General features: G+C 35.6%; 1 protein-coding gene and 1 long non-coding RNA gene across 3 annotated transcripts in view; one reads left to right on the plus strand and one right to left on the minus strand.

Moving 5' to 3' along the window:
• KLHL5 (kelch like family member 5) overlaps positions 1 to 12,054 on the plus strand; it is an 86,914-nt gene that overhangs the window by 17,980 nt on the left and 56,880 nt on the right. The window contains exon 2 of one of the 2 annotated variants that reach the window (XM_032272033.1): positions 3,781 to 4,254. The exons of the other annotated variant lie outside the window; for it this stretch is intronic. Coding sequence (XP_032127924.1) covers positions 3,875 to 4,254 — 380 coding nt within the window. The 5' untranslated portion in view covers positions 3,781 to 3,874. The remainder of the gene's footprint in view (positions 1 to 3,780; positions 4,255 to 12,054) is intronic. 2 annotated transcript variants of the gene reach the window in all.
• LOC116545502 overlaps positions 10,156 to 12,054 on the minus strand; it is a 109,096-nt gene continuing 107,197 nt past the window's right edge. The window contains exon 4 of the long non-coding RNA XR_004266338.1: positions 10,156 to 10,349. This is a non-coding gene — a long non-coding RNA (uncharacterized LOC116545502). The remainder of the gene's footprint in view (positions 10,350 to 12,054) is intronic.

Below are 12,054 nucleotides of genomic sequence, written 5' to 3' on the forward strand. Positions count from 1 at the left end.
TGCCTCAGCCTCCCGAATAGTTGGGATTAAAGGCACAGGCCACCACGCCCAGCTAATTTTTTGTATTTTAGTAGAGATGCCATTTCACTGTGTTGCCCAGGCTGATTTGGAACTCCTGAGCTCGGGCAGTCCTCCCATCTTGGCCTCCCAAAGTACAGGTGTGAGCCACCGTACCTAGCCTAGTTTTTGGAGGCAGAGTTTTACTCTTATTTCCCAGGCTGGAGTGCAATGGTCCAATCTCAGCTCACTGCAACCTCCGCTTCCCAGTTTCAAGCAAGTCTACCTCAGCCTCCTGAGTAGCTGGAATTACAGGCATGTGCCACCATGCCTGGCTAATTTTTTGTATTTTTGGTAGAGATGGCTTTCTCCATGTTGGCCAATCTGATCTCTAACTCCTGACCTCAGGTAATCCACCCACCTCGGCTTCCCAAAGTGCTGGAATTACAGGCATGAGTCCCCACGCCTGGCTAGCGACTGGCCTATTTTTAAAATTTTCTTAAAGGTACAGGCAATTCATCTGGAAAACAGAAAAAATATTTCTAAAACAAGACAAATAACAATTTAATATCTGTAGAAAACAGAGTTTCGACTTGAGGAGGAGGAAAAGACAAATAGCCCAAGAGAAAAATAGGCCAAGGATATAAGTAGATAGTTCAGAAAACGAGATGTCAAAATGGCCAGTATATGAGATACGCTCAGTAGTTCTCTGGAGTTAGAAGAATTATCATACTCATCGCTAAGTGTTGGGCCTATGAAAATAGATGAGAAGGGTACACTTTTCAAAATTTGAACTTTAGGAAAGTAAACTATTCAAATTTAAAATACACATATCTCAAATTAGGCCAGGCATGGTGGCCCATGCCTGTAATCCCAGCACTTTGGCTGAGGCAGGCGGATCACCTGAGTTCCAGAGTTGAAGACCAGCTTGGCCAACACGGTGAAACCTCATCTCTATTAAAAACTCAAAATAGCTGGGCGTGGTGGTGCGTGCCTGTAGTCCCAGCTACTCAGGAGGCTGAGGCATAAGAATCACTTGAACCTAGGAGACAGAGCCTGTAGTGAGCCCAGATCATACCACTGTACTCCCCGCCTGGGTGGCACAGTTAGGTTCTGTCTCAAAAAAAGAAATAAAATACATATATCTTCAACCCAGCAAGTCCACTCCTGGGAATAAATTCTATAGATATAAAAGCCTCACAAGGATGTTTACTTCAACGTTATTTTAATGGCAGAAACCTGAAATCAACCTAATGGCCATTAGTAAGAAAATAGTTTAATAAATTGTGTTTTACAGTAATGAAATATCATGTAACTCAAAAAGATTGTTAATTTATATTTTCATGTATATGTAAAATTAGGTGAGAAAAGCAAAATGCCAAAAGATGAATACAGTATGATCTCTCTTACAGCAATAGTAAAAACTCCTATGTGTGTGTGTATGTAAGTTTGTACATGATTTATAAACATGGAGAGAGGTGTGAACGGCTACATACACCAAGCTCGATGTCACCAATGATTACCAGGGGAATGAGTGGAAGAGGATTGACAAAGGTATCATCTTGCATTGCAAGATGTTTGCTATCTCTGGCCCCTGCCCACTCAAATGCCTGTAGCACTCTCCCATCATTCCAACAACTAAAAATCTACCACCCCCACCCCCCATTTTCCAGAAGCCTTGAGGACCAAGTTGGTGCTTCTCTTGTTGAGAACCACCTAGTAAGAGTAACTGAAGTGTTTACAAAGATGATAGTGACTGAGCTAAATCTTGAAGGATGAGTGGGATTTTTAAACCCACTCTCTGGGAGGCAAAGAGTGTTATGAAAGAGGGAACAACATAATGTAGACTGCCTTGACTGATGAAGTGGCGTGTCTATGTTGGAAAATAGAAATAAAGTTGACTAGGTAGAGTGAAGTTAGAAGGGTGTTGAACAGAAGGAGTCAGACAAAGGTGAGAGGAGAGGGGAAAGTGTCATTTCTCTCTCTAATGCGTCCCACATAGTACTGCTAAGTTAATTTTCTAAAACATTGCCCTGTTCAACAGTCCACGCAATAATGCCTTTCCTGCATGCTCAAGGCATTTTACCTCATCGTATTCATCTAACTTTATCTCTTACTATACCTTAAAATTAATTAGGTAAGGCTGGCTAGCTGATCAAACTGATTATTTCCTACTTCCTTGTCAATATGCTCACTTCATGCTTTTATTAATGTCTTTTCCTATAAAAATCTATCATTCTGCCTAAACAAAATTTTGGTATTCTTAGCAGCCTTCTTCCTAATGAAACTGGCCCATAGTACTCCATACCATCCTGATATCACCTTTCTTTCTTACGGTTTTTATGTTTTTTTTCCCATAATATTTAGCATGAACCTATACTTGGCTTTTTATGCTTCTCATTCGTGTTTCACTGAATAATTTGTATTCTCCTAAAGAGTTGTGTGAGGTTAAGATACATGTCTCAGAATATTTTTGTAAGCCCCCAAAGTAGTTTCTGTTTTTGTTTTTTGATCATCCTAGATAGGCATTGCGTTTTGTATGAAATTAGCTGATTAAGCAGTAAATACTGAACACCCTGAAAACTCAAATTGCGCATTGATAGATCACACTTTAATATTGCAGTATTTTAATGTTTCTTATTTTAACTTACCAAATATTTTGTATTTGGTTCAATAGCTAGATTTAATTATTTTGGGGCTTAGGAACCAAGATGGATATATCTCTGTGTCCCTGGCAGTGCCTAGTAGATTGCATTGTTGACAATAACTACTCAGTATTTTTGAGTTTGATTTATTTTATTTGCTTTATCAATTTGCCTTCACTGTAACCTTCACTGTAACCACGTTCAAACCATTGTTTTGTTTTGCTAACAACAGAGGCCACCATTAGGGCATTTGTACACCCAATAGTCCTATCCCAGTCCTGGTACCTTTTTGAGCCACACTTTCCTTTTCCTAAGTAATGTCATAGAAATTTGGATATTATACTAACTGGCAGTGGCCCATTTCTGCTTATAGAGAAATCCTGGCTTCAGTTTATTTGAAAAAAGAGTATTTGTCACATTTTGACCCTTTGTAGTTTTCAAACTTTTTATTCTCATTATTCTTTGTCTGAGTGAAATCTTACCCACAATTTTACTATATTAATTAGATCAATTTGTTTTCTGAAAGGAGAAGATGGGGTGAAGGCAACAATCTGGGGCCCCACCTTTGTACTCCCTTTTCCTTCTCATTGCTCATCCAAAGAGCACAGCTTGAAAATCACTATAACTCATCTAATTTTACAAATGCTTTTTAAAATACTTGTTTTGTGGTATTTCACTTAAGGACTTAGTTGAGAAATAGAAACATTTTAGTTTTAAAGTGATTTGTTTTAAGTACAAAGGGAAATGCTATGGAATACATTTATTGTTTCAGCAATAAAAGAGTTAATATACTAAGCAGCAGAGACTGAGATACTGCAACGGGATAGTGTTTTCTGTCTCTGTCATTTGTGGTTTAAGAAAAAGGGGGTGGTGTTCTGCATTTGAAAGGACTTTAATGAATGCTGTCACTGTTTGTGAGACCTAATGGTCAGTATGGGAAAGGAGAGCCTGGAAAGTGGTCTAGCTGCTTCAGGATAGGTGGATGAGAGTTTGCTCTGATTGAACGGAATGTTCCACCGTGTTTCATCTTTATTCATTATCCTTTGTTCTTTAAAATCTGATATATTGACATAAAAGTAATTGTAGATATATGTATGAATGTGATTTATTTTCCTTTACATCTTTTTGTTGTGTACAGCAGGGCATATACTTCTCTTGTCTTGGTTGGATGCACAAATCTGTGTGCAGTGCTTTTTGCCCGTTGCCTAGACGATCACTTGGTTTCTCTGAGGATGTCTGGTTCTCGTAAAGAGTTTGATGTGAAACAGATTTTGAAAATCAGATGGAGGTGGTTTGGCCATCAAGCATCATCTAATTCTACAGTTGACAGCCAGCAGGGAGAATTTTGGAACCAAGGACAGACTGGAGCAAACGGTGGGAGAAAGTTTTTAGATCCATGTAGCCTACAATTGCCTTTGGCTTCAATTGGTTACCGAAGGTCCAGCCAACTGGATTTTCAGAATTCACCTTCTTGGCCAATGGCATCCACCTCTGAAGTCCCTGCATTTGAGTTTACAGCAGAAGATTGTGGCGGTGCACATTGGCTGGATAGACAAGAAGTGGATGATGGCACTAGTGAAGAAGAAAATGAATCTGATTCCAGTTCATGCAGGTTGATTATTTTCTTACTGTTAGAAAAGGGGTGTGGGGGGTATATCTCTATAATGTTTTAAAATAATTTAGTATTTATTATTTAAAGTCTTATTATATGTATACATCTGCATACACATATATAATATCTTGGTATGAGCATGTACTTCTGCTGGGATTTTTTTTAATGTTCTAATATTCTGTAAAATTACAAAGACAACAAATAGCATTCATTTCGAAATATCTTGTGTTCTATATATAGATCTGCCTCAGCTTTGAAAAAATATATAGTAGTAATTTTATGTGTCATTGCCTATGGTTTGCTTCATTCATTAACGTTCTGTATTCATATCAAAACTACAGAAGACATTTCTATAGTATGAAATTTTATGTGACATTTTAGTTTATAAAAGATTATAGTCATTTTTTAATTAAATGAAATGGAAAGGTTTTACAAAGAGATGCATATTGTAGTTACCAATTTTTGGACACATTTGTAGTTGTCAGTAATATTTTTCTTATGGTTATTCTCTTTGTCCTGTCTGTGTTACAGCTCTCCAGACTAATATAGAGAATACTAAGTAACATGTCTCTAAGATGACAGCTACTAATTCCTGTTACCTTCACTTTCACTGAAATGTGTGCTATTTGGGGAAATGAAGGACATTTCCTTCAGGAGAGTTTAAGGGAATGGAGAGGGGCTAGATGTGATTACCTGGTGAAAAGGGGATAGGAAGAAGGGGAAATCAGAAGAAAAATAAATAAAAAGATGGTAATTTTATAATGATTTTATCTACCTTTGTCTTGGAATCTGACTCTGTCTTTGAAATGCATTTTCTTATTAATCAGTTTAAACTACAATAAGATATTATGTAACAAGTTAGAGCATGAAAGTCATCTTTCTAAATCATCTTCATTCAAAAATTGTTTTAAGTATTTAAAGGCAAAAATAGCTTATCATTTGTCTAATTTGATTACTATATTTTTCTTTTAAAATTTCTGTGCAGCTTTTGATAACACTTCTGATTTGTAAGTTGGTTATTAAAGATGTAGGCACATATGGATTGAGACAAAATGAATTTATATATTTAAGTATCTCTTACTTGAGGATATTTACCACCTTTTTGTCTTATAACCTTAAGAACTTGGAATTGGAATGATAAAAAATATATAGTCTGGTTGTCTGCCATCATTTGCTTAATGGAGAGAGGGGAATATCTGTATGTAGGTAAATAGTGTATTCAATTTAAATTTTTTAAAATTAGTTCACGACTTGGCATTATCTTAAGGAAATAGAAGCCACTAATAATTTAATTTGGAGATCAATTGAGCTAATATGGTTTCATTGTTTTATATTTTCTTTGAAGACTTGTTGCCATAAAGAGAACAACTTATATAGTAAAAGATTCATTATTTTTGTGGAGAACCAAAGAGTAAATGGTTCATTTGAAAGTAAATATATCAATAATATTTTAACAAAATTAGAAAAAATAAAACATTCATTTACCAACATAAGTAAATTCACATATAGAACTCTTAACATGTATCTGCTACAGGAGAAATTATAATGTGAATATAAAATTTTTATACGTGTATAATCTTGGAAAAATTACACACACACTGGTTACTATAATTCCTTACAACAAAGGTAGTTTGCATGGCTAATTATTATTTAAATAAAATTAAGCTATTCTTGAGTATGCATACAGAAATATTTTGGTAGGATATTCACTATGAAAGAAAAATATTGTCCTTTTTTGACTGAGAGATTGCTGTGTGCATTCTTCAAGAATTTTAAATTGACATTTTTAATTTACAGGAGATATAAAAATAAAATGATATTTAAAAAATGTAAAATAAATGAAATTGTTTAAAAAAATGCTACTCAAGAAGACTCATCAAAGTAAGATGGATGTAGACAGTTTACACCTTCAGTAACCAAACTGTTCCAAAAATAAAATTTCAAAAATAAAATGTACTGCAAGAAAATGTTTTTGATTTTTAGATATGAGGAGAAATATGTCAAAGCAATTTAATATTTCAGATGGTTTGAAATTTCAATCTTATTACAAATAAGGAAAAAAAATTCAAGATTTTAGAAATGTCCTTTGTGTGTATATTCTTTTTCTCCATTTTTTTCCTAGATTAAATAGATTTAATTCTTACATCTTCCTTCAGCCCCCCCTGGCTCTGAGTCTTTGACGTTTATCATAAAGATACATTTATTTGCCCTCAGCTTTTTTATTAAGTGAGCAGTCAGACTTCTCTAAGTAGTTGTCCATCTACTATAAACAAGTCAAAGCCTATCACTGTTAATGTCACACTGACATTCATCAACTTTTTTTTTTTTGAGATAGCGTCTCGCTCTGTCGCCCAGGCTGGAGTGCAATGGCACAGTCTCGGCTCACTGCAGCCTCTGCCTCCCAGGTTCAAGCCATACTCCTACCTTAGCCTCCCAAGTAGCTGGGACCACAGGTATATACCACCACGACCGGCTAATTTTTGTATTTTTAGTAGAGACGGAGTTTTACCATGTTGGCCAGGCTAGTCTTGAACTCCTGACCTTATTCTGGCCACCTCAGCCTCCCAAAGTGCTGGGATTACAGGCACAAGCCACCATGCCTGGCCTCATCAATTTTTTTTATGTAACTTTAGAATAATTCTTTTTCTTATATAATATTTGCAAATAATGAAATATATAGTAAACATTTTGAGCATACTACAGATTGATATCTTAAAATATTAAAGACTTAATTAGGAAATACATATGATATACTAATTATTTGTTTTAAGCATCATAATATTTACATAGATTTTAGAACTTAAACTGAAATTTTGAGTTATTAGGAAAAGGGGAAGACAGCTAAGTGGTTTTACATACTCAGAATCTCATTAGCCATGGTGGATCTGGACAGTTTAAAGCAGGAATTAAGAGGCAGCATATGCTGATCATGTTTTATCAATTGTATTCTAACAAGGAAAAATGTCTGCCTGAGTCTTAGACTTCTGGTAATTTCTATTACCATTCACCTAAGTGATTTAAAAGTTTCTTGCCTTTGAACTTTGATCTTGCCTCTGTAGCCTAGCTACCTTTTCTCTATGAGAGTCATCCAAATCATTACTTTGGTATTAAAATACAAACTTAGTCTTCTTATAATATGAGGAATTTTAGATCTTAAGTAACAGAGTTGTCACCTTTTATGTGAGCAATAGGATCCTAAGTCCTTAATTGAGGATGAATTCATACCAGGGTTAGCAAAACCTATATGGTGGCCCACTGTGTAACCATAGTGTAAATATGGTTTATACGTCCCTTGATTTATTGGCCTTGACATTATGTCATTTTTGACATATTTTCAACTGGAAGAATTTTATTTCAAATTTCATTTATAAAGTTAGAGCTTAATATCATCAGGCTATTTTTTACTCCTTTTGCATACAATTTTACTGCACTTTACAAGTACAGATGCTTCCTGACTTAAAAGTTTTCAACTTTATGATGTTGATAAAGCAACATGTATTCAGTACATTCTGTGACTTGCAACGAGGTACATCCCAATAAATCCACAATATGTTGAAAAAATATATTTTCAATTTTTGATGAGTTTATCCAGATATAACCCCATCATAAGTTGAAGAGCATCTGTGTTAAAAAATAATCATTGCTGATAGTAAACTGGTGCTTCCTAACTGTGAGGCACTGTTCTAAGCACTTTACTATATTAACTCATTTAGTCGTCACAACAAATTCTTGAGACAGGTTGCTACTATTATCAACCTAACCTAATTCTAATTTTATAGGTGAGTCAAGTGAGGCACAGAAAGGCTAAAAAACTTGCTCAAGGTTAGTAAGTAAAATAGCTGCATTTTTTAAAAAGAAACTTTATTTTTTAAGAACCATTTTACATTTACAGGAAAATTACAAAGATGGTACAGTAAGTTTCTATATACCCTCCAGCCGGGTTCCACTGTTACTTGTATCTTACGTTAATATGGTGCGTGGGTTACTAGTAATGAACAAGTGGTGTTACATTATTGTTAACAAAACTCTATTTTATTCACATTTCTTTAGTTTCTTACCTAATGCCCTTTTTCTGTTCCAGGATCCTATCTAAGATATCACATTACATTAAATCATTATGTCTCCTTAACCTCCTCTTGGCTATGACAGTTTCTTAGATTTTACTTGCTTCTGATGACCTTGGCAGTTTTGGGAGTACTAATCAGGTTTTTGTAGAATGCCTTACGCAGTTGAGGTTTGTTTCCCCATAATTAGACTGAGGTTATGGGCTTCAGGGAGGAATACCACAGAGATAAAGTGCCATTTTTATCACATTATATCAAAGATACACACCATTAATCTGACTTATCACTGTTGGTATTGACCTTGATCACTTGGAAATAGTTGCATTTTTGAACTCAAACAATGTTGTAGATTTCATGCTCTTAAAGAACACTGTGCTATTAACGTATTGGCTGCATTCCTCTATGACATTCATTTAATCACAGTTCAACTGTAGAACATAGCTAATTATTCATTATAACCAGTTTCACCTTCTTTCTTCAGTTAATTCTCTTCTCTTAGTTCTTGAGAATGCCAAACTTTGCTAGGTTACAGGAATAATCTCTTAACTCACCCAGAACTCTTTTTGTTTTACTTTAAAATTTATTTTTATTTTTATTTTTTATTTTTTTGGTGTGATGGAGTCTCATCCAGGCTAGACTGGAATGCAGAGGCGAGGTCTCGGCTCACTGCAATCTCTGCCTCCTGGTTTCAATCAATTCTCCTGCCTCAGCCTCCTTAGTAGCTGGGATTACAGGCGCATATTACCATGCCCAGCTAATTTTTCTGTATTTTTAGAAGAGATGGGGTTTCACTGTGTTGGCCAGGCTGGTCTCGAATTCCTGAGCTCAAAGGATCTGCCCACCTTAGCCTTTCAAAGTGCTGGGATTGTAAGTGTCAGCCACCACACCCAGCCCCATAACTTTATCCACAGTCTTCTCACCCATCTTACTGGCTGTTTGCCTCTCTGTCTTTCAACTGCAAATATCGCAAACTCTTCTATTCCTTGGTCAGCTGATTTGCTACTCTTCAACTCATCCTGAAGGCATAGGTCCTCCTCCTCTCCCAACAAGAGGTTATCTGCATAATATCATCATTCCTCTTGGGCATTCTCCTTTTTCTTGATCTTTATGTTGTCTCTGCATCTATTGTTTGATCTGGGCTACTAATTCTGGTTCAGTTTTAAATTAAAATCCTCTAATATGTTTCCAAAGGTGGCAAAAAAGTTTATATAATGATCTTGTATCTAGAAAGGATAATATTGCATTGTCTCCCCTCTCACATATATGCCCACATCTTATGGACTCCATTGAGAATGTGACATAAGTTATGTAACCTCTCCCCAGAAAACTCTGTGTGTGTGTGTGTGTGTGTGTGTGTGTAATATATAGGGTTTAGGGAGTTCATGAACCCTCTGAAGGCTATCTGTATGCTGTATCCATCAAAGTTCTTAATTTTAAGCAACTGAAGTTGACTGGATGATTTAAACAGAAATAGGAAATTATTGAATCATAATAGTTCCCAGAACTGCTGGGAAAGCTGAAGAATTGGCATATGAAAAGGATAGGTCCTATAGTTATACAACTGACCTTTTAAACTCCAAATTCTTTAAGCAGAAAACCTGTTTTTATGCCATTTATTGCTCATATTTTATTTTACCTGTATTTCACTTGGAACAAAAGAGTAAGGTTTTACGTGTTTAGAATCAGATATATTAGGCATGAAAACAATGGCATGTGCACATACACACCCCTTACAGATAACTACATAACTACATAATTTGCTCATTTAACTTTGGCAAGTATATTAGTAAGGCATAGGCTAAAATGATATAACAAAGAGATTCAGAAACACAGTGGCTTAAATTAGATTAAAGTTTATTTCTCTATTACCTCACAGGTGGGCAAGTGGCCCAGGGCAGATAGATAGCTCTGCTTCATGATTCAGAGACCCAGATTCCTGTCATATTGTTTCTCCATTCTGTAGGATGTTATCCTTTCTGCATGATTGAATCTTACTCAGCTGTCCCTCAGCGTTCCAACCTGTAGGATGGACTGAAGAGAGGAAAGGGAAGACATTAAGCAAGTGACACAAGTTGCATGTATCAGCTCTGCATATATTCATTGGTCACAGAGCCACAATTAGTTACAAAGGAGGCTCAGAGATAGAGTCTCAACCTGGATAGCCATGTCTCCAGCTAAAAGTCATTTATTGTGGTAGATATAAGAATGGACCTGGGGTTATAATCAACAGAGTGCAGGAACTGAATTCAGCTGAATAGAGCCCTTCAGACTTCTTTGGATATCATTTTTAAGTGAAATTTTCCCTATTACATTTTATATATATGTATATATTTTTTTCGTGCCATAGAGCCATCAGAAAATAGAGATAAGTGAAAATGGAAAAAAGTAAAAATCACCAAAAAACCCAGCCACCTCAAAATACTGTTAATTTGGGGAAATGCCCTTCTGGTATATTTTCTATACATGTATAATACATTTTTAAAATAAAAATCTCAGTCTTATTGGTCATACTGTTTTGTAGCCTGCTTTTTTTGCCCTAATATAATTTTTTAAGTTAGGACTCTCGGTTACAAATGACAGAAGCCCAAATCAAACTGATTTAAGCAAAAACTAGAGATTTTTGGTTCACATAAATAATAAGTCCAAAAATACAGTCTAGTTTTAGACACGGCTGGACCTAAATGATCAAATAACACCAATAATCTGTTTTTCTCCATTTCTAAATTCTGTTTTCCTTTTTGATGGCATTATCTAAGGCAGTCTTTCAGTGTGGTAGTGAAAAGGCCATTAACTGCTCCAAGTTTTACTTTTTGTCAGCTTAGCAAACTCAATGGAAAGAAAGTGATATTTTTCCAAGAGTGTGTTCAAACATCATGAAATTGACTCTGATTGGTCTTGTTTGGGTCATGTGCCCACCTGAACCAATTGTTATTGCCAGGAGATAGGAAACTCTTATTGGCCAGGCCTTATTGGCTTCTACACCTCTGACCATTTGGACTGAAGTAGGGGAATATGTGGTTTCTCAAAAAGTAGAGATGGGTTTTATTACTGTAAGAAGGAGGTCTGAATAGGCAAAAATAATGTCCACTAAACAACTCACCAGGCCATTAAATATTCTATATCTTTTCTAGTGGCTCCATCATTCTTCCATGTATGGATTGTCCTTTTGTTTTTTTAACCAGTATTCTGTTTGTTTTTTTTTAATGTATTGTTTCCAATATTTTTCTATTAGAAACAACCTGTGATAAATCCTCCCTGTAGCTAGATCTCTGTACATATTGACGATTCTTTCCTTTGGACAAAAATCCCAAGGATGTTCTCATTTGAGGGTTTTGATTTGTATTCTCAAAGTCATTTCAGGAAGATTTCTATTTTAATTCTCACCAGCATTGTATTAAAAATGTCCATTTGCCCTTCCATTTCATACTGGTTATTTAAGAAAATTGGATTATTATAAACAGCATTTAACTCTCTTCACCACAGATACTCTGGCACTATTCCAGAGGAAAAACACCCTATAAATTTCCAAATCAAAATACATTTCTCTTGAGGCGGGAATGGATAAAGATATCCATTTTCCTTAGCTCTTACTATTTCTCTTTACATAACTGCCTTGTTGCCTCCTTAGAGAGGACCACTTCCATAAAGGGGCATTTCCAACTCCTCTTCTTCCTCACCCATCTAAATGTCAAGACATATTTCAACTCTCACCTACTACTTGTTGACTTTCTAAACA

Source organism: Sapajus apella, unplaced genomic scaffold (assembly GCF_009761245.1).
Source record: "Sapajus apella isolate SASKATOON/1434 unplaced genomic scaffold, GSC_monkey_1.0 scaffold5, whole genome shotgun sequence".
NCBI classification, from domain to species: Eukaryota; Metazoa; Chordata; class Mammalia; order Primates; family Cebidae; genus Sapajus; species Sapajus apella.